The following is a 23,886-nucleotide window of genomic DNA, read 5'->3' as shown; positions in this document are numbered from 1 at the left end:
CGAATCTCCTCATAATTTTGAATACCTCTATTAAGTCTCCTCTTAACCTTCTCTGTTCCAAGGAGAATAATCCTAGCTTCTCTCGCCTCTCCTCATAACTGAAGTCCTTCATTCCTGGTAAATCAGCTTTGCACCCTCTCCAATGCCTTGACATCCTTCCTAAAGTGTAATGCCCAGGCCTAACCAGTGTTTTATAAAGGTTCATCATAACTTCCTAACTCTTGTATTCTATGCCTCTATTTATAAAGCCTAGAATTCCGTATGCTTTTTTAACAACTTTATCTACCGTTCTGCCACCTTCAAAGATTTGCTTATATGAACCCTGAGATCTCTCTGTTCCTTTACCCCCTGTAAGATTGTCCCATCAGCTTATATTGCCTCTCCTCATTCTTCCTCCCAAAATGCATCACTTTGCATTTCTCCACATTAAACTTCATCTGCCACGTGTCTGCCCATTTTACCAGTCTGTCTATGTCTTGCAGTCTGCTACTATCCTCCTCACTGTTTACTACTTTTCCTAGCTTACTATCATCTGCAAACTTGGAAATTGTACTCCTTATACCCAAGTCATTTATGTAGATCAAAAAAGAGCAGTGATCCCAATACCGACCCCTGGGTGACAGCACTGCACACTTCCCTCCAGTCAGAAAAACAACCGTTCATCACCACTCTCTGCTGCCTGTCTCCCAGTCAGATATGTATTCATGCTGCCACTGTCTCTTTAATACCATGGGCTTCTATTTTGCTTACAAGTCTCTTATGTGGCACTTTATCAATTTGATTCACACATATCATCAAGGCTCCCTGCTTAAAGCCAAGGAACCCAAATATGGTATCACAAGTAGGATCATATTTACAACATGGTTAGCATTCAAGGATAATCTCAATGCATTCAATTCTCTACCACAACAAAGCTATTTATAAATTTGCCATTGTGCTCAATTCCTTGGTACTTCTTGCATCTTTAAAACCCTTCAACAAAATCAACATAAAATGTTTTACAGGTGGAGGAATCTTTTCCTCAATTTTTTTCTTGAAATTAGGTTAATTGTCCATGACAATGTACCTTTGGTATCAAAGGTGTTGTGCTGAAACATTTTTACACTGGGATAACTTCAATGGAGCTCATTACAAATTTATTTTAATTGCAATTCCTTGTGCTAAGTCGCAGTGCCACCACCCCCACCTCCACACTGCACACTCAATATGTCCACAAAGATGAGTTAACTGCAAAACCAATGATCCACCTCTGTTGTGCCTTAATTCATTTGCTTAAATTCTAAATTCCAACTGATAAGTTTATGAAAACGAGTCCTGAGCATTAATCTACAAATTCCATCTTATCCTAAATTTGGCTGCTTACACCCTTACTTGCATGTCCATCACCACCATCCTCCACTGTCAGCAGATCAACTTCTATAATATTCACTCTCACCTGTAAATCCTTACATATCCTTGTCCTCCCTACTTCTGTGACATTCTCCAGCTTTCTTCTACTTGCCACTTCCACTTGGCAAACTTGAGTCTGCAGTTCACCCTTGCAACACCTCACCTTTGGAAGTCAAGATCTTAGCTACTCTGGAACTCCTTCCTTAAACCCATTCTGCTTGACCTTCTTTGAAAGCATTCTGAAAATGTACATCTTCAACTCTGCTTAACAGTCTCTTCCCTTATCCACCCTCCCAGCTTGGTGCCTTTGTAAACTTCTTTTGACACATTATCCTCCATTCAGCTACAAAATACACAAGAGTAAATCCTCCCAACATAAAAAGTGCTCTATCACATGCAAGGATGATTATTGTTACCTTAAAGATGCCACATAAATGCAAGCTGTTCTACTGTACAGTAATCTTAGATATTGAATTAGGTTTATTTCAGCAATTATCGAAATAAATAAGTACCTTAATGGTCTCAACATGCATCTTATTCAGTTGGGACACTTCTTGACGCTTATGAGCCTTTGTTGCCTCCAAAATGTTTTCTAGATGTTGGTTGGCTTTTAGCAAGCACTGAACCTCAGACTCAAATTCCATTTGTTTCTTCCTAAGAGTAACAAAGTTCAGTTATTTATCACATGATCTGGTCAGAACATTCAGCTACATGAGCCCAATTGTTTTATAGCTGGTCAGTAGAAATCACATATTAGCCACTCTCCAACTACAAGTCAAAGGTTGTGGGTTCAGGCCCCACGTCAGAACATTTGAGCTCATAGTCTAGGCTGACACTCCAATGTAGTGCTGCACTGCTGGATGTGCCTTCCCTCAATTGAGACATTACACCAAAGTCCTGTCTCCCTCATCAGATGGATGTTGAAGATACCATGGCACAATTTGAAACGAGGAGTTTCTCCCACTGTACTGGGGGAAAACAATCCAAACTAAAATTGGCCATTCACGTGGTTGTTTGTAGGGCACTGCTGAGCACAAATTAACTGCTGCATTCACCACAAAACACAATTACTATACTTTACATTGTGAAACACTTGGCCATTAATGAGATAAGGTGCTGTATCCAATACAAGGATTATATTAACAATTGTTTTTACCTAGTCAGTTCCTGATACTCCTCATATTCTTGTTTTACAGAAGACATGTCACTCTGTGCTTGTAATAAACGAGCTTTTAATCTTTCTTGTGATACTGTGGAAATGTTTTCAATTGTTGTAGGAGTCAGGTGCAATGCTGGACCTTGGAAAAGAAAATTTTAACATTATATTGGAATGTTTAACAGTGATATTTAATAAAAGTAATTTTAATTTTGCAAGAGATTTAAAATTTGTGATTTGGGTCAATAGGAGTCTGGCTCAGTTGGTAGCACTGAGTCAAACGGTTGTGGGTTCAAACCCACGTCGAGACCTGGAACCCACAGTCAATGCTGACACTCCAATACAGCACTGGTGATGTACTGCAATGTCAGCGGCGCTATGTTTGGATTACCAAGACCTTGTACCCCTGTACAGGTGCACATTAAAAATCACATGGCACTATTTGAAAAGAGAAGGGAATTTCTCCCAGTGTCTTGGCCAATCAATCTTCCAGATAAAATAGGTCATTCATTCCAAGACTGTTTGGGGGACATTCCTGTGCATAAACTGGTTACCCTACAAAAGGCAGTCAGACTACTTTACGGTCCAACCTGTGAAGTGCTTGGAGATGTCTTGACGACATATGTCAAACGAAAAGATTATTAATATTCAAGCTGTCACCTGGTAGAACAAAAAAAACTGTATTTTGATAACCATTAAGTTTGACATAAGTTGTTTAACTCAGTTTTCAAACAGCAAAAGTTACAAAAATATTGGTTACCTCCAGCATTTTTCTCTGAAGATGAGGCCTCCAAGAATGCCTTTTCCAGCTTGCAGCTTTGTGCAAGGTAATATCACCCGCACGCTTCACACTCTCTAATGAACGAAGGTACTTATTTTCTTCCCTTAGACCACGGTTCTCCATTGCATAGCTGACAACCCGAGGATCTTGCTCAATCTAGTGCATAATGCAAGTCTCGTGAAGTTTATAGGAAAATTGGCCACACAAAATTAGATAAAAGCTTACATTTATTACCCAATTTTACTGAAATCTTTTCATAATCAGGGTTCATACCCTCTAAAGCCCTGAAAAAAGTCTTCAAGTCTTGGTGGCTAAAACAATTATTTTACCCTCATCCCACAAGTTATCAGTTAACAACTCCCTCCCCCCATTAAAAAAAATTGACCCTCTGCCAATTGCTCGCAACTCCTTCCATCTTGAAACCAGAGGCACAGAGTGAGCCACATCCCGCAGACAGGACTTTCCCATTTAGACACATATCTCACAAGATGATGAAAAGCAGAGATAAGGCATTGTGTGGCATGAAAAAAATGAGCAGATTTCCCAGTCATCACTGCTGCTGACATCACTTCCTACTCGCTATGCATGTACAAGAAGCTTTGCTGACATCACTTCCTTCATGAAGCAATATCAACAGTGTTTTCTGCGCAGTCTGCACAAAGTGACATCAGCACGATGTGACAGCTTGAAGTCAGCCATTTTTAATGGATGAAGATGACTAGTCAGTGCCAAAATGTCAGGTGTACCACATGTCCACATGTACCACATTTGTGGAGTCCTGTAGCTCAGTGGTTAGAGCACTCGCTTTGCAAGTGAGAGACCTGAGTTCAATTCCAGGCAGAGGGCGAAACCTTGGGCAAGTTTCCTGACTCCACACAGAGCCTAATAATAATCCCTCCAAAACCAAAACAATAATAAATTGGTCATTTTCATTCTACGACTGTTTGTGGGACATTGCTGTGCGCAATTGGCTGCCGCGTTCGCCCACAAATATACAGTCAATTCACTTTACAGTGTGTTCTGTGAAGCGCTTTGGGACGTCCTCCCGACGTGAAAAGCGCTATATCAAATGCAAGGATTATTATTATTATTATTATGTCCAGTGAATGCGGGTCTAGAAGCGAGGCAATGCTGGATCAGGTCTAATATAACAGGATTAAAGTGAACAAGGTGCGTATGGATAGGAACACATTTATACAATGTGCTATGTTTGGGCACCATCAACCATTTACTGACATAGTAGATCTTCTCCTGGTAGGCACTCAAGTCTGGGTTGAAACCCCTAAAAGCCCAATTTGTACACAACTTATCACCTGAATTCCAGGGGGAAAAAAAATTCTTGTTTGAAAGGTAGTATCATTCCAAATGGATTCAATACAGGTCAAATAGGGATTAGTCTGTTTTTTTTAAAAATGAAAATTCTACTGGACAGTGATCAAGATTTTATATTTTCAATTTCTGAATTTGTTTGATATATACTGCAGAGCCTATCTTTTATATTATAGTTAGAGAAGTCAACAGAATCATATTCTTGTATTCTCTTAAAATATGCAACTTAGTTAAAATACTTGATATTTTACTGCTAAACTTTTCGCCCACAAATTATTTCACTGTACAGTATACTCTGAAAGTATACTCTGAAGCACTTTGAGACATCTCAACGACACGGTAAGGCACTTCATCAAAGTCAAAGATCATTATTATAAAATTTCTTACCTGTTCTTTTAAAGTTTGAATTTCTTCCCTCAGCTCACCAATCACAGAATCTTTCTCGTCAAGAGCCAGGCCACCACAGGATTCCTTCTGGAGCTTTTCTAGACGTGCTATGTTAGTTTCTCTAAACTTCACAATCATCTTGTTAGACTGAAGTATCTTTTCTTTTTTGGCACACAGATCTTTAAGTTGACCAATTTTTTCCTTCAGGCCCTGAAAAGGTTACAGAACCGAGATGCAACAATCAGATAATCCATCTGAGCAGAAGAGAGCAGATGGCCCATTTACCTTCTCCCTATTGCCCACCGGGGGTGGTCAGTTTTTATTCATTTTTCAATTAGATTGTAGTACAGCGGAACTCCATTATAATACAGCAGTTGGAGTCCCTAAAATTCCAAGAAGCGCTATAATACAATTTACAGAGAGCTCAGTTTAAAATGCCAGCCACTTTTAGCAAGTTAAAAATAATAATCGCTGCATTCGATATAGCAGTTTTTCACTGTTGAAACATCCTGAGTGCTTCACAGATTATACTGTAGTGACTTCATATTTGTAGGCCAATGCAGCAATCAATTTGAGCACAATAATGTCCTACAAACAGCCATGAAGTGAATGATCAATCTTATTTAGGGATTTTTGGCCATGACATTGAGAGACTCCTCTCTTTGAATTGTGTTGTGGGATTTTTAACATCCACCAGTTAACACATACATTCAAAAAGGACTATTGATTATTGGAGGGAGAAAGACATGGAGTCATTGAATTAATGGCACTGAAAAGCAGGATGTGTAAAGTAAGTAGATTGGCAACAAACAGTGGAGTCCCGTAGCATAGTGGTTGGAGCATTCGCCTCACAGATGAGGACCCCGGTTCGATACCTGGTCGGGCCGAAATTTTAGGCAAGTTTCCTTAATCCACACGCCTGTTTACCTAGTAGTAAGTACGAACCAGGTTGTTAGTTGAATGGCGGATCACTTTCCGAGGGTAATAATCCCTTACAAAAAATAATAAATTTGGTCACTCGATCCATGGCTATTTTGGGACACTGTTGTGTGCATTTGGCTGCCGCGTCTGACCACAAATTAGTCAATGCTCTTTAGAGTATATTCTGTGAAAAACTTTTGACCTCTCAATGACACAATAATTTGCTTTATCAAATGCAAGGATTATTATTATAGCCAACAGGCTGGATGGCTGAAGCATAAGATGGGGATGAGAATGCTCAACATTTATTTTTGTTTCATGTTTTTTCCCCACTGTACTCCTAAAGGTTACAGTTCATGCATTGCACCTTACCCAAGTGTCCATTCTCAATATGATAGTGTAGAAAATTGGTGTCAGTCAGCAAGACGGGGGGTGGGGGGGTTGGGGCACAGGCAAGCCCCAATCCTGTCCTTACCTACTCTCTACACATAATCACCTACCATCAGAGGACACCTTGAACCTTCCTAATCTGCATGAAACAATTACATTTCTGAGAGTGGTTTTAAGGCTGTCAATTGAGGCTTAGGTCAAGCATATCCAACATAATAGAACGATAAAGTGAACGGAAAAAATTTACATAGAAAGTAGTGTTGTTACCAATACCACTGGGAGCTATAGTAGTTATAAATCCCTAACAGCACTGAAATGACTTCTTATAATTTGTGCAATCGAGTATACAATTCTCATCTTAATTCTTACATTATAAAAAAGGTCTCCAGCAAATCCCAAAGCAATCAGCACCATTATTACTTTTCTGAATTACAGCACTACTGTACAGTGGATTCACAGCACTTTCATTAACATTCATCAAGGAAGAAACCCATAGATCTTCAGAGAGAATGTTTCATTTATCCAAGTGAGACTGGAGTTAATTAACACTGTAACCAGGGAATGTCTCACCCCGGCTGATCCTGTTCTCCTACGTGCAGAATAAAATACAAACCTGCTTTTCACTTTCACTCTTCTCCCGGAGAAGCATAGCTTCCAGAAAGCGACTCTTCCACTCATTAGGATCTAATTCAGCTAGTTGAGAGTAAAGAAAACGTTGAAAGCATCCCATTTCTACTTGTGTTAACTCTGAAAACATTTTTTTTTAAAAATTGAAAACGCATTGGACTGCAAACCTATTAAAGGTGAAACTTCTTATCCACTTCCAACAAGACAGAAGCACAAACCTTGTTTATGCAAACCTCTGATAACAATGTTAACAAGGCCAATACATTTATTTTTCTGGAGTTTAGACTTTTTTAAAAAGCAGTGCGTTTATGTAGTAGACTCAAGGTTTACAGATTAAGAAGTGGCCTCTGAAATTAGGGTTTCAAGTGTTGATTATAGCATAAACAAGGAGTTTTTTTTAAAAAAAAAGCTCTTTCTTAAGATCCAGGCACCATAACAATAAGTGACATTGGTCTAAGACAATAAAAAAATGAATCAATAGTCAATGTGTATTTGTTCTGTGACAATTGTAATTACATCTCAAAACTATAATTATGCCTTCAGAATAGAAGCAAACCCAAGAGTACAAAACTGAGCAATATAGCAGGCTGAAAATGTTGAACTAATTATAAATTCCAATTCTAACTTCACCCAATGTCTACATACACAGGCAGAATCAATATGGCAAGATTGCTCTAACTGGTTGAAAATATGGAAATAAATTGTAATTGTGGGGCTATGTTACAGAAACAAGCAGATCAGATTATATATTTTAATTAGAGAATGATTTTACAATTAATCTAATTTAAAATTCAGTCACATGGGCTAGTTACTTTATTTCACTGGATGGGACCAGAATTGAAGGCTTAAGTTTATATGGTGGGTTCCTTACCTGTCATAACATTGCTGTCCTGTGATATATGTCCTGTCCTTTGCTCAGCAAGCTGCTCCTTCAACCTTTTGATCTCAGCCTGCAAATGACCTAAACTGCCTTGAGTAGCTTCATTTACTGTAGCCTAAAAGCAAAGGAGAACAAATATGTTTCTGTAATATCAAGTCAATAGATTAAGACCTACATGGTAGTAACTGATGAATCAGTGATCCCACAAATCAAATTTTAACTTCACCCAATCTCTACATGCACAGGCAGAACCAATTCAGATCTTTAAAAGGCAAAGCTTGGGAAGCAAAGGCATTAAGGGATGTGGAGAAAAGGCAGAGCAATGGGATTATAAGATCTGCCACGAACAAATGAACTGGTGGAACAGGAATGGTGGGCTGAATAGCCTCCTCCTGTTTCTATGATACTTTCAGCACAAGTCACTGGATGTCAAACAGGAGATAGAAACCTGGCCATTTTAAAAAAAATTAAAAATTATTTGAACAATCGCTTTCTCGCCCGGTGGCCAAGTCAAATTACCCCAACGAAATCGCAATGCATCATCTGGAATATAGTAGTAACATCACTTAGAAGGTTAGAATCACAATGAGGAGGCTAAAATCAAAACTTTGTTTTGACTGATATACCCTTTTATACTCACTTTGGCTTCTGGTACAAGGAGTTTAAGGTGTCTATGTCACTATTGAAATGCATCCTTCTGGCACCAACCAAATAGCTACAGTAAACTCCTGATACATCATCACTCCAAATGAAAAGAGCCCAGTGACTCTGTATCCAGGGTGACTATCTAGGAATGAGTCCTCCAGGGCCACAAAACGGTGCTGTAGCTGGGACAACACACATTGCAGTTTTGTGCTACACCCAGTTGTCAAGTATCAGCTAAATAGGTAGCACATGTAATGAATATTTAACACTTGTCATCTCACACTATGTTTGTCAGCCCCGAGGCTCTGGAACTCCATCCCCCAGTGCCTTCGCCTTGCTTCCTCCCTTTCCTCCTTCAAGGCCGGTCTCAAAACCTTTCTCTTTGACCGAGCCTTCAGCTCCCCTCTCGACTCTCTTCCTCCTCCTCGCTCCCTCCCTTCCCTCCCCTCACCCTGACCATTTCCCCCCTCCTCTCTCCCTCCCTTCCCTCCCCTCACCCTGACCATTTCCCCCCTGCTCGGGTCATGACCCAACTGTGCAGCGCCTTGGGACGTCCTCCTGACGTGAAAGGCGCTCTATAAATGGAATCTTGTTGTTGTTGTTGTTGTTGTCACTGATTTAGATTTTCTGTCACTTCCTTCTAAAGGGTTGTGACATATTCTACGTAGCTGACAGCAGGATCAGAAGTCCTGTATTATAAAGGGATTTTCTCCCACTTTTCCATATGCATAATAGTCATTTTTGCAGATAGCTCTTTGGGGTTAAGTTAAACCTTCTGAGGACCACCAATTCAGAAATTGATACTGGTTTACAGTCACAATTCTCCATTTTCATGTTTCACCAAGAGTTCGCTTTGAGGCCCCGCCACGGATTGAGCAGCTCAGCAACATTTTCCGCAATACAGGTAAATTCGCTTCGGTGATGCATCTGATATTTCACTCAAGGGAATGTGTAGGATGCTTATGTTATAAGAAGACTGATCAAATAAAGAGGGTCCGTATTCACATTTTGCATGGAAAGCAGCTGGATATTGACAATATATCCAGATAGTGATGCAAGTCATTTGATGATATAAGACAGTGCTTATCATCGGGAGTTCACTGTACTTGGTAACTAACACACACAACACAGCAATGGCACAAGGAAACCAGTGAGAAAACTACAACCTCATACTGTATGGTTTTCTGGCTTTAAGTGAACACAAATGACCCAAGAAACTTAAAACTTAAAGGTAGTACAAAAGGTGTCAAGTTACAATTAAGTTTGTAAACAAACATTTGGCAATGACTAGTTAATTAATCACATCAACTAAATTATAATAAAATAAAACTAACTGAACAATTTTGATCAGCGGAGATGTATAGATTGTTTAATTCAAAATGGTTTTCCAGACCAAAATGCCAAAATAAGTGTAGTATCTCTTAATTTGGTTAATTTAGGTTTTCTAAAAACATGATTTCAATATTATCTTGTAATTAGATTTAATTAATACACAGATTAAGTTACGTTGCTCCAATTTCTGGTTGAATTACAAATTCACAGGCGAGTGGCAACCAATATAATTTTGTGGACTAAAATACTCCTAGAACAACTGATTCTTCCTGGTGTACAATTTCACAGATAATGACAGCATTCCTATACCTCATCCAAGGAGCCATGTTTTCATGTACAAGATCAATTGTGTATGGGTAGGCTGCTTAACTGGAGGGCAGGTTAGTTGGCAAACATGCAAGTCTACTTCTATCCTCGTATCACCATGAAGTATTGAATAGCAATTTCAGTCAAATCCAGCAATCAAATCTGCAACATCCAGTCTGTGTGACAGGTGTTACCAAATGCAATCAATCATTGTTATTTTTTTAAAATAATTATTAAAAAAATTCACATATTACTGTTCAGTTACTTCATGCAAGATGCACACCAATATTCATGTTAACCAGCACTAAAGTTATCTTTAATAAATCCAAAAGTACAACTCACTTTATTTTTAATTAGCTTAGCTCTGCGAGCAAACTGAAGTGTAGAGAGCGTTTCACCAAAACATCTCGACCCAGGATGCACATTGGCAATAATGTAGGTTTTTGCATTTCCTCCCAGAGAATCCTGTAACAAAATTAATCATTAACGTTGACAAGTAAAGTTTGGTTCCACATATAGATATTGTATAAGGCTAATTTCCCAAGATATTGTATGACTTGACTGGGAACAAGATTTCTAATATAAGCAAATAAGAATAAAGTTTAACTTGTATTTAGACATGGGAATGGCTTTATCTAGAATTTGTAGATAATCTGTAATTTGTAATCTACAAATGATGAGTGAAAATAAGTATTTTTTTTAAATACTGTGTATAACAATTTGCTTAATAACAACAATTTGACTAAAAATGTGAATAATAATAACCCTTGCATTTGATATAGCACCTTATCACCACCAACCAGCTCCTCTGCCCTCCCTGACACGCCTCGCAAATTCTTTCCTCTGACTCTCACTGCGAGAAAATGCTGGACTTGAGTCCAAAATCGAGGGAATCCGCTCAGCTGCCACTGCCCTCCCAACTTCCACCCCCTCCCCACCCCCACCTCACACAACTACTCATCCAACAATTACCCATCCCTCCTTCCAAACCTTTGAACCTGTCACCCCATACTCTGTCTTCACCACCGTAACCTCCATGAAGCCCACCACCTGCCCCCTGAACTCTATCCCTACCCCTCTTCTTAAATCCCAACTCCACCTCCTTGCCCCAGTACTCGCCTACATCATTAACCTCTCCCTGTCATCGGGCATTGTTCCTCCCCCCCTTAAAACAGCCACTATCACCTCCACCTTAAAGAAATCTTCCCTCGACCCATCACAGCTATCCAGCTACCGGCCCATCTCAAATCTCCCCTTCCTATCCAAGGTCCTTGAGAGAGCTGTTGCCTCCCAGCTTCGCTCTTTCCTCTCCTCTCACTCCCTCCATGAACCCCTCCAATCGGGTTTCCGTGCTGCCCACAGCACAGAGACTGCTCTGGTCAAGGTCACAAACAACATCCTGACCATGTGTGACCAGGGCTCCCTCTGCCTCCTCGTCGCCTTTGACACAGTGGACCACTCAATGCCCCTCCACCGCCTCTCCTCCCACCTCAATCTTCAAGGTTCTGTCCTTGACTGGTTCAGGTCCTACATTTCATACCGCCTCCACTTCGTCGTGGCAAATGACTTCTCCTCCAGCCCCCGCACTGTCTCATGTGGTGTTCCTCAGGGCTCTGTCCTCGGTCCCCCCCTTCCCCCTCTACATGCTCCCCCTTGGTGACATCATCCGCAGACATGGAGTAAATTTCCACATGTATGCAGATGACACCCAACTCTACCTCTCTGCCTCCACCCTCAACTCCAGGACTACTGGCATCCTGACCGACTCCCTGTCCGACATCAAGTCCTGGATTAGGGACAACTTTCTCCAACTCAACATCAGCAAGACCGAGGCCTTCCTGATTAGCTTGTGTCAGCGCCTCAGCACCTCGGGCGCTGGCAGCATCAGCCTCCACGGCTGCACACTCAACCTCACTAAGCCAGTCAGGAACCTGGGCGTCTTGTTTGACCCTGAACTGTCCTTTCTCCCCCACATCCGTGCCATGACCGGCACTGCCTACCACCACCTCCGAAACATTGCCAGACTCCGCCACTGCCTCACCCCTCAGGCTGCAGAAACCCTCACCCACACATTCGTCACATCAAGGCTCGATTACGGAAACTCCCTCCTCATCGGCCTTCCCAACTCTTCCCTTCACAATCTGCAGATCATCCAAGACTCTGCAGCTCGTGTACTCTCACGCACCAGGTTCTGTGACCGCATCACTCCCACCCTCACCCGACTCCACTGGCTCCTCATCCCCCAGAGGATCGAATTCAAGATCCTTGTCCTCACTTTCAAGGCCATCCATGGTCTTGCTCCATCCTACCTCGCTGACCTGCTGACTCCTTACCAATCTGCCCGCTCCCTCCTTTCAGCGGGCTCCGGCCTGCTCCATGTCTCCCCCCCCCGACCCGCCCTACCATCGGTGGCCGGGCTTTCAGCCTCTCTGCCCCCACACTCTGGAACTCCATCCCATGGTCCCTTCGCCTCGCTTCCTCCCTTGCCTCCTTCAAGTCCAGTCTCAAGACCCTTCTCTTTAATCATACCTTTGGTCGCCCTCCCACTTCTCTGCTTTCCCTCACCCCTACACCATCCCTCCCCAATGCTGGGCCCCGACACCTGACTGTTCAGCGCTTTGGGACGTCCTCCCGACGTGAAAGTCGCTCTATAAATGTAATTTTGTTGTACCACGTCTTTGAGATGTCTCAAAGCTCTTTACAGAATATACTGTAAAGTGAATTGACTGTACATTTTGTGAGTGAAACACAGCAGCCAATTGCACACAATAGTGGCCCATGAACAGTCGTGGATTGAATGACCAAATTATTTTTATTTATTTATTCATGAAGGGATTATTATCCCTGGAAAAGCGATCCGCCAATCAACTAACAACTGGGTTCCTACACACAGCCAGATGAATAGAAGTGCGTGGTGTAAGGAAACTTGCCCAATGTTTCATTCTGGCCGGAAAGCAAACCTAGTTCCTCTCGCTTGTGAGGCGAGTGCCCTAACCACTAAGCTACAAGACTCCACAAAATGAGAATGCTCTAAGAATCACCATATAATGCTCCAGAGAATATGGATAAGAATCACCATATAAAGATCTATGTTTTAGCATCTATATTACCCTTAGGAGGAATGTAAGCTTGGAGTCTCTGTAACAAATGTGCCTATTTTTTCCACTGGCCACATCAATGAGCCCCATAATGACATTTCCAAGACAACTTAGTGATCGGTTTATACTGCTCGCTTCCTGAATAGGATAAACACAGAGAGAGAGAAAAAAAGTTACGCAGAAACAAAAAAAGTTTCAAATTATTTGAATTCTCAAATTGCATAATTTAGTTACTTGCAATGTGATTTTCCAATGTATTGATCATGGAATCCACACAAAGCGTGTTTACGTGAGTAATATTTTGCTTTTGAAATCTAGAATCAATTAGAAGTGTTGTGAATTACGTACAGTATTACTATACACACATTTGTGATTCATATACACACCTGTACTTACAAGATACCTCACCACTATAGCCAAATACTCCTAAAACCAAGTCCAGTTATTGTGTCTACAAAATGTGTTGGGAGTATCCAGTGAACAGTGTATGATCGAGTAACCAATATCTTTCATTCTGATACAAAGCTGCCATTACCTTTAATCGAACCCCTTCAGCACGTGTATCCCTTTGTCGCTCTGACCCTGCTAAATCAACCAGGTTCAGCTGGGATGTTCGAATGTTAAATAGGTTGCTGATCTTTTCCTTTGACTCTATGGTGACTGTGAAGACAGCATGCGATCGTGAGGACTCGCGGTTCATTGAGGTAGAAGCCACACTTCGGTTCCTCCACCCCATGGACAAAACCTGTGAGATTAATCCCAAAGTATTACTTTTTACACTTATATAGCACCTTTCACATGCAAAGGACATCCAAGGCGCTGGACAGTTAAGGGTTTGCACCCGAGTTAGGGGTTGAAATCAAGAGGAGTTCAGGATATTTATTATTTTATATTATTTATATTTATTAAAATTTTGTATTTATTACTATGTATTTTATATTAATTGTTTCAGACACTGAATGAATAATTAATGATTATTTTCACACTTTTATAGCAGATGTTCAGCACATAACAGATAGGACAGTTTTTTATTTCCTGCCTGTTAGATACATACATTCTGAACTATATTTTAGAATAGGTGTCAGCCTGGCTCACTTAGTAGCCCTGAGTCAGCAGGTTCAGGTTCCAGATTGGGACTGGGAACTCAGTCTAAATCTAGGCTGACACTCCAATACATTGCTGAGGGAGCGCTGCATACGATTTAATGGAAAGAAGAATAAGTCACTATGTTCAAGGGGTAGGCTACATATAAATGTATAAATTACTTGCACCATCTAATATTAAATGGAAATAGTTACCTGATAGGCCTCAGCTGCTGAGGTTACAACCCGTTCAATGACCCCCTCAACAAATACTCCCGTTTTTATATTCTCTCGTAGAAATAGTCCACTTGAAGCGGGGTCCAACAAATCATATATTTGTTCATTGTAAATCTCAATGAAAGAGCACTTGCACAGGAAATCCTTGCCATCCCCTGCCTATTAAGTATTGATACAGAAGCACAGCATCATTAGTTTTCAAACATAAGTTTTTATCTAAATACCTGAAATATCAGTGATGGTAGATAACACACAAGATACCTTTTCCTTTTCCCGACTGATCAAGTAAAACAGGTATTCAAAGCTGCGAGGAATTACTCCTCTGAGATTATGAGTGAAGTTATCAGAATCATCAGATGGACCTGCAAAGGTTAAAAACTTTTAGTTTTCAAGCTATTTGTAACTATCCCCAAAAAGTATATTTGTCTAATGCACTTTTGATGGGTAAATGAAATGCAAATTCAAAAAACATTTTGATCTGGTAGTGTGTTGCTGGAATATATTGTTTACAATACCAAATTACATTTGTATAGCTCCTTTCACATTGGGAGAACATTCCAAGGCGCTGGATAGTCAGGGATTTGGACCCGAGCGGTGGTGGGGGGGTGGAGGAGAAAGAGATTGGAGTAAGGGAGGGTGAAGGGCAGGGAGGATGGCCGAAGGTGCGGTTGAAGAGGAGGGTCTTGACACGTGCCATGAAGGAAGCAAGGGAGGGAGTGAGGTGAACGGAATGTGGGATGGAGTTCCAAAGGGTGGGGGTGGAGAGGCTGAAGGCCTGACCGCCGAGGGTGGGGGAGGGCCGGGGGACTCAAGCAGGCCAGAGGCCACTGAGCAGAGAGGTTGATAAGGGATTAGCAGGTTACTGAGGTAGGAAGGGGCAAGGCCATGGAGGGCCTTGAAGGCGAGGACGAGGATTTTGAACTCTATCCTCTGTATAATTGACTTGGAACCCAGTGGTATACTAACACAGCAAGACATTAGAGGGTTGCCAGGGTCTATGGAACGATACACTGGCAACACACCGCTGACGAAATAGAGAATCAGATACATTTTTCCACACAAGTCCAATCTTGGCCACTGTTTAGGGAAGGTGACATATGGGAATGTTTCTTCAGAAATTAAGTTTTATTTAAAAAAATAAACAAGCAACCCTGATCTATGTCATATTAAATGGAAATAGTTAATTGACAAGTCTCCTAGTGCTACACCATAATTGATTTTGGTTATTTACTATGTCCACTATATATACACACACACACACGTACAAAGGCTGCATCGTACAATAATATAGCAAATTAATATTGCTAACAGATTGGGTTCAATGCAATACTACATTATGCTCTCATTAACACCTTAAGTCAGCAGTGGAGAAACTTCCCATTAGATTATCTAAAGCCAATGAGCTCATCACATTCAAATTTCTGAACTATTTAGAAGACCCGTGTTTTCAGATTCGAAACATACTGCATTGATTACATGGTATAATCAAGCTTAATCTTTGTTTTACTCACCCAACATTGTGAATGTTTTCCCTGAACCAGTCTGTCCGCTGGGAAAAGGAATATTTTTAACAAGTCATTTTCAGCAAAATTCCCTTCAACATTTTGATGTTATTCAATTTCTTTGCAGTAATTCACACCAAATCAGTAACCTCCACCCACGCCCCTAGAAATTTTGTATGAAGAGGTGATTATAGTTCTGCAGTCAAAATATACATAATATCTAGGATTTGAAGCATTAACGAAGAATCTGATATTTCCACTTTGCCACTAATTGGATATGTGCAATCCATATAGAAGCACACCCCACTTCACTAGGGCAGACCTCGGTGGCCAGTTTGACTCTCAACTGTCCTTTAAATCACACACACATGCTCTGAAGCTTCAATGTCCCGCCTCACCCAACACTGCCTGTGTCTGGTACAACCTCTCCCCTCAGGCTGCTCAGACCTTTATCCTTGCGTTTCGTTCCGCACATCCAGGATAGATTACGCCAACTCTCTGCTCGTTGGACTTCCCAATTCTTCCTCTACAAGCTGCAGACCATTCAGAACTCTGCAACCCGTGTCCTCTCTCACAACACAAGGCTACGCGAACCTAACACCCCATCCTTACTCAGCTCCACTGGCTCCCCATTCCCAAAAAGATCAAGTTCAAGACTATCGTCCTCACTTTAAAACCCCTCCACAGTTTTGCCCCACTCTACCTAAACAATTCTATACCCTCTTTGTAAGGAAACCCTATGGCTTCTGACCTCATCACAATGCCATGGCCAAGACCGACAAACTATGAACTGTAAGTATAAATTCACATCGTGGTGTAGTGCATTGGAGTTCTGCGACAGTACACCTGTACCATTTTAATATAAACCTCTTTAAATGTCACTCAACAATAATAACTTGCATTTATATTGCACCCTTCAGGCGGGGTAGTGTCTTGGAACACTTAATGGGGAGAGCGGGGCGGTGACCAAAGGTACAGTCGAAGAGGAAGGTCTTCAGTTGTGATCTGAAGATCGCCGACAAAATATACAGTCAATTCACTTTACAGTATATTCTGTGAAGTGCTTTGAAACATCTCAAAGACGTGATAAGGCGCTATATCAAATGCAAGGATTATTATTATTATAAGACTAACAAGGAGGGAGCAAGGCGGTGGGTTTGAGGCAGTGCAGGAAAGTATAAAATCTCTAAGAAAATGGAGTATGCAATTTGAAGTGACAGTGGCTGGTAGCCAAAGCTTTGCTAATCCATGCGTTTTGCAGCTTCACTGTTCAAGAACTAAGTGGAGAAGACAATCACAATAATAATTCAACTGGAAATCTTACTTACTAAGCAAAAATTGTGCCATTGTATCCATTCATGCACGACTCGATAATGCCTTTTGCTACAACTGAAAATACAGATTCCTGCAAAAAGAAAACCCCACACATATTTATATGCATTCCTTAGGTTCAGAGTCACTCGTTCAGCAATGCAAGCCACTTCCTCAATATAGCCCAATAAACTGCACAATTATCCCAAATAATACAAGAAGTATTTGTCAATCTGAATGCCTGGCTTCATGTCCGAGAAGCGAGACTCTTTCTTCTGCTGATGCAATCTGGAATGAGGAAGTGCAGTTATAGGGAAAGGCTTGATAAACTAATTTTTTCTTTGGAACTCAGGAGACCGAGAGGAGATATGATAGAGGAAGTCTTAGCTAGGGTGAGTATGGGAAAATTATTTCTGGTAATCAGAGGATATTCTCTGCCACAGCCATGTGTTGGGATGACAAACATGTGTACATTCAAAAAGACTGGACACATGGTTAAGACAGAATAAAGTTGAGGGATATCTAGAATAGGCAGTGGTGTGAAGTATGAATACGAGATGGACAGGATAAACTGAATGGCCCGTTTCTGAGTTGTTCCTTCTATGAATTATGATTCTGAGTGTTATTCTAACATCAAGAGTAGAACAGCATGCAGATTAGAACATTCCTCAGCAAAAGTGATAGTTTTGGGAAAGCAAAATTGTTTTATTTAAATTGGGGAAAAATATCAGACATCTATAATTGCTAATGCTTTGGGAAACATTGTACATTCTGGTTGAGAATTTCACTTTAACTAATGCCTAGCTAACAATTGTACTATAGTATTTCAATCAGCAAGCCCAGCACAACTGACTATATGCCAATATATATTGTGCATTTATATTTGTCCCTGCACAACCTTGATTATCCTAGTAGAGCTCTGATAAGCCTTCTTTCAAACAAATCATTGAAAGTTTACATCTCTCTGGCACAACTGAAGTTCCTTTTCTCCTTCTCATTGTTATTTTAGATTTACTAATTACAAACACTGTATTCAATCATGTATCGATCTAAAGTTATCTTCTGTAGTGCCCAACTATAATTTGCTGATTTACATGGCACACAAGGACCTCTAGTGGAACAAGCCTGGTACTGTATTATTACAAGATTAAATGGGTTAAAACCTAGCTCCACAAAGTGATCTGCACAATGCGAGGAATGGGAGAATGTGACCTGTCCACCCTCTCAACTCAGGAAAAGTAATATAGCATATAGACTAGAGCAGAAAGTGACACTTGTCCCTCCATAAATGTTCACACGATGTTCGCCCCAAAATAGTCAATCCACTTCACGGAATATAGGATGAAGGACTTTGAGGCATCTCAACGATCCGATATAAGACGCCATATCAAATGCAAGGATTATTATACAAGACAACTTTTTTAAAAAAAACTCACTCATTTTTAAAGCTGTACCTGAGTGGTGTGTATGTCAGCCACATGATCATAGGTGAAAATCTTGGGTTCAGGTTTTGAATTGAGACGAACGGCATTTGATGAGATGACAGACAAACACTGGCCTTGGTCTCCATCATTGAATAACGCAGTGCCCTTCACTGGTGGTCGTACCCTTACATAAACCTTGATGGAATCACCTTCAGCACTGTAATTATGAAAGATAATTCAGTATTTACAACAGAGTAAGTCTGCACAATATTTAGATGCAACCCAAGTTTCTTTAAGAGCTTTTGTTAATTCACACTTTATAATATACATCTTAAAGAAAATAAGTTGCCTTCATGTTTTCTCCCTCCTGGAGGTCATCAAACTGTGCCAACATCAGCTCAACATTAACAAACTTTTTTGTATGATACAGATTTTTTCCACACATGTCAAAAGATCAATAACTCAGTTGCTGATTTAAACGTATTCCCTACTTGTATTGTGTTTCCTCACGTTACAAATATTAATAACCACTTGGAAACTAAATGACCAAGTAAATCTAAAACAATCCAACAGATGTATGTCAGTAAAAAAAATGATTTTTCAGTCTGCAAACTGTGCATTTTTTTCATTAATTTCTTACCTTGGCGGCTGGGGAGAAGGCACGTCAATCATATCCCCTGAAAATATATTTAAAAGAGATGGCAGTTCAAGAAAAGATTCAACAAAATAATCACGTAGAAATTAATGTTAAATTAAACTTCATTTACAAGTTTTCAAACTTTTCAGATAATAAAAGCTTATCAAGCAACGGTTGAGTTTGTTTTTCCTACTTTTGCACAATTTTATACAGCAACGATCTACCAGGTAGTCATGGTGTCAATTCCATTATATTAGTGAACAGTTAACAATGAAATGATCCTGAGATGCTAGTTTGTTGGGATGTCAGTTTCAGGCAAGAATTTAGCCAGCTGAAATTCAATGCTAGAATCTACATAATTTACACTATGATTTGAATATCAAGGGACTTTTTTTTCCAAATCAGTCTACCCCAAACCTGACAAAAATCACATATTAGAACAAAGATTAGCAATTTCTATCCGCCTAATTAGTGCAATTGCCATAATAGAAATTAGACACGCAACAAAAATTAAAAAAATGGAATTTCAGTATTATCCAGAGACAAATATCTTACAATGTGGCTGCCAACATAATAAATTAAACCACTCCATGGTGGGAGAAATGAAAAGTTGCCTGAGGCAAAAAAAGGCTGCTGTTTTTTGTCATCACCTTGACCACTCAGAAATCTGCCTGAAGCATCACAAGCTCACACCATTTACTCCCCTCATTTCCCAGGAGGTAGACACTCAGTTATAGCTTGACAAAACAGTGACTGAATTACAAGTTTTCCTTTCAGACATGAAAAGCATATCAAGCAAAACTCAATCACAGTTCACATTTTTCCCCACTTCTGCACAAGGTAAGATATTTATTGTGTTTGTTGCCCATTCCCAGATTGCCTAAATCTCGTCAATACTTAGACCTTGCAGTTTATTTATAAACACTTATAAAGCTGATAATGAAATTGCTACATACATCAGTCAACTGTTATAACTGCCATGGGTACAATGTTTTTTTAAAATCACAACTTATGCAAACAAGCCATTGCATATTTTACAATAAACAGACCTTAATATCCATCATCTTTGGGTTTATACTACTGAGCTAGCATAAACAGTAATAGAAAAGTTACATCTGTTCTGTGAATTATCTGCATTAATATAATATAATCCTTGTATTTGATACAGCGCTTTTCACGTCTTTTAGACGTCTCAAAGCACTTCACAGCATATGCTGTAAAGTGAATTGACTGAATATTTGTGGGCGAAATGCGGCAGCCAATTGCACACAGCAGTGTCCCACAAACAGTCATGGATTGAAAATGACCAATTTATTATTGTTTTGGGGTTTTGGAGGGATTATTATTAGACGTGTGGAGTAAGGAAACTTGCCCAAGGTTTCGCCCTCTGCTTGGAATTGAACCCAGGTGTCTCACTTGCAAAGCGAGTGCTCTAACCACTGAGCTACAGGACTCCACATTTTGGGTTTGTCTCAATTGTTGTATATATTATAGATCTTACATTCAAATACATAGCTTAAGAAAACTAAGTGCTCGCCACCCCCTCCCCTTTTTCCTAGTTCAGAAAGCCAAAAATCGTATCTGAAAGTATTGTTGCACATTTATTTCCTGAAGAAACCTACCTTATCTAGTTACTCTTCATCCCTGGCATCCTGCTGAATTCAGTGCCCATATGTAACATAAACCAGAATTGTACACAGCACAGTTCAATTGTAGCTTGACTGAGCACTGTACCATTTGAATATGCCTGGGATTCTGAACTCAACTAATTTAACAATATAGTCTAGCCTTGCTTACTACCAACTCAAATCCGTTTAAACATAGTTAGCAATGAATCAACTAACACCCCCAGGGGTCTTCCAAGTCTCCCCCCACTCCAAAAAAGGGATGCAATCCATAGTATAATGTGCCTATATTTTTCTTGCAAACTGTCCATTTACTTGGATTGAATTGACAAGTGATCAGCTCAGGTGTACACCCACAAGCTCTCAAACCTTGGCTGTCCATGGCCCATCTTTTTTCTTTAGTCACCCGGATGTCTTACACATGTGGAAACACATCACCATGGTTAAGAGTATCCAAGTTTGAGATTTCCATGCATCCCACCTACACATGGAAATCCCAGAGATAGATTGTTGGAATGATATGCACACTCTCCCTGGAGGGACGCACCCTGCTTACCTCATTCCGGAAAGTACTAGGCGCAAGCTGGCAAGAGCCCAGGCCTGGGGACCCCAGAGTGTGCGTTGGTGTACATCTAGAGTCTAATCAGCTAAAACCACATAGCTTGCATTGATATTGCAATATCAATATCAACGCATTGATATCAATGCATTCATATTGCAAGCTTTCCCACTGCTTGTCCAGCTAGGACCACCCTACCTGTTAGGGCTTTGGCTTGCTGGGTTAAAAGGAGCTGAGTGAGATGACTCCCTGCCCCCATTGACTGATCTGCCGTTCCATGTCCTGCCGATGTCCCAGGCTGGTTGTGCTGCCATCAGCGGTACCCTGGAATACTGCAGACCTCCATGGCCCATCTGATCTCACCCCTCCAGAACACAAACCCTACCATTCTTCCATCACATCATCAAGCTTTTTTTTAAATTAAAAAAAGAAGTCCAGTTGTGCCAATAGAAAAGTGCTGCCGCAATTTTTCCCCGCGGAATCTGCAACAAACAACCCCCCTCCGTTTAAAAAACCTGTAAAAATGCAGTTTGCTTGTCCCCAGGTCTACTTGACACCTTTCAGGACAATCATGTTCGAGATACTTCACTCACCCTGAGGCCCCACTGTTAAGATTGTCTATGTGTCTCTCTCTGCTCTGTGTCTGTGAGTGTGTGAATCTCTGTGTCTGTGAGTGTCTGTCTCTCTCTGTGTTTGTGAGTGTCTGTCTCTCTCTGCGTCTGTGAGAGCCTGTGTTTGTGTGTACGTCTCACTTAATTATTAGGCTGTTACAAATAATGTGGAATCAATACATCGGCAACCGGTCAACGACAGGGATAGAGGAAAAAAAGAAATGAAATCAAATGCAGTCAGTGAGCTTGTCTAGTTTGCTTTTAACATCAGAGCTAGAAAAACACAGCTGCCAAAAAACTCCTGTGCCTTGGTGTGTGCAAACAGTATTATGGACTGAACAATATTGAAATATCTCAAAACCCTTCACAGTGATCGCTGGTACATGTGGTGACAGATTCTTTTTTCTCTAAAGCAACTTTTTTCCACACGAGGTCCGATAAATAGTCACGACTGAGGTGAATATCTAACTGATCTGCTCCTCCTTGTCTTTTTGACAATATATGTGGTGGTTTCGCCCACAAAATGTACAGTCAATTCACTTTACAGTATAACAATCCCTCCAAAACAAAAAACAATAATAAAATTGGTCATTTTCAATCCACGACTGTTTGTGGGACATTGCTGTGCGCAATTGGCTGCCGCGTTCGCCCACAAATCTACAGTCAATTCACTTTACAGTGTATTCTGTGAAGCGCTTTGGGACGTCAAGAAGACGTGAAAAGCGCTATGTCAAATGCAAGGATTATTATTATTATTCTGTCAAGCGCTTTGAGACTTGATAAGGCGAGGATTAGTATCATCGTAGTAACACTTTCGCCTCCGAATCAGAAAGTTGTGGGTTGAAGCCCCACGTAGTCTAAGATGACATTACAATGCAGTGTGTGTGGGGGGGGGTGGGGGCGGGTGGTTGCGTTGATGGAGGTGCCGTCCTTTGAATGAGACGCTAAACCGAGGTCCCACATGCCTGTTCCTGGTGTCCTGGTCAGCAATCTTCCAGCTGTTTCTGGGTCATTGCTGTGCACAAACTGGATGCTATGGATCAAATTCAAGATCCTGGAGTCCTGTAGCTCAGTGGTTAGAGCACTCGCTTTGCAAGCGAGAGACCTGAGTTCAATTCCAGGCAGAGGGCGAAACCTTGGGCAAGTTTCCTTACTCCACACACCTAATAATAATCCCTCCAAAACAAAACAATAATAAATTGGTCATTTTCAATCTACGGCTGTTTGTGGGACATTGCTGTGCGCAATTGGCTGCCGCGTTCACCCACAAATATACAGTCAATTCACTTTACGGTGTGTTCTGTGAAGCGCTTTGGGACGTCCTCCCGACGTGAAAAGCGCTATATCAAATGCAAGGATTATTATTATTATTATTATTATTATGTTGCTCTGCCCCGACACTCCTCGCCGAACTGGCAGAGAAGTCCCGCCACCTTTCTCCCCTGCCCCCCCCCCCTCCGCCAAAAAAAATATCAACAACAATAATAATAATAACTCCTCCAGATCCTGACCCGCGGCCGACGCTTACCCTGTTCCCCGAGAGACATCGGCACCCGCTCGTCCTCGATCAACGGGCGCGCGTGACGGCAAAGGGAGAGCCGTTACAAAGCGAAACGGTGCAGGTGGGAGCTCGCGCTGGTTTAAAAGCTCCTAAAAT

General features: G+C 40.9%; 1 protein-coding gene across 1 annotated transcript in view; it reads right to left on the bottom strand.

Annotated features, from left to right (window-relative positions):
• The window catches only part of kif15 (kinesin family member 15), a 49,997-nt gene extending 26,130 nt beyond the window's left edge, over positions 1–23,867 (bottom strand). The window contains 17 exon segments of the mRNA XM_007901675.2: positions 1,902–2,043; positions 2,546–2,687; positions 3,306–3,356; positions 3,359–3,482; positions 5,043–5,252; positions 6,967–7,046; positions 7,852–7,975; positions 10,486–10,608; positions 13,254–13,379; positions 13,777–13,986; positions 14,540–14,719; positions 14,822–14,922; positions 16,072–16,109; positions 17,391–17,467; positions 18,828–19,014; positions 19,438–19,474; positions 23,758–23,867. Of these exon segments, the coding sequence (XP_007899866.2) occupies positions 1,902–2,043; positions 2,546–2,687; positions 3,306–3,356; positions 3,359–3,482; positions 5,043–5,252; positions 6,967–7,046; positions 7,852–7,975; positions 10,486–10,608; positions 13,254–13,379; positions 13,777–13,986; positions 14,540–14,719; positions 14,822–14,922; positions 16,072–16,109; positions 17,391–17,467; positions 18,828–19,014; positions 19,438–19,474; positions 23,758–23,776 (1,971 nt within the window). The 5' untranslated portion in view covers positions 23,777–23,867.
• Between the last annotated feature and the right edge of the window lie 19 nt (positions 23,868–23,886).

Source organism: Callorhinchus milii, unplaced genomic scaffold (genome assembly GCF_018977255.1).
Source record: "Callorhinchus milii isolate IMCB2004 unplaced genomic scaffold, IMCB_Cmil_1.0 Scaffold2, whole genome shotgun sequence".
Classification (NCBI taxonomy): domain Eukaryota; kingdom Metazoa; phylum Chordata; class Chondrichthyes; order Chimaeriformes; family Callorhinchidae; genus Callorhinchus; species Callorhinchus milii.
Note: the sequence above shows the minus strand (reverse complement) of the source record. Positions and strands in the feature narration are given on the sequence as shown.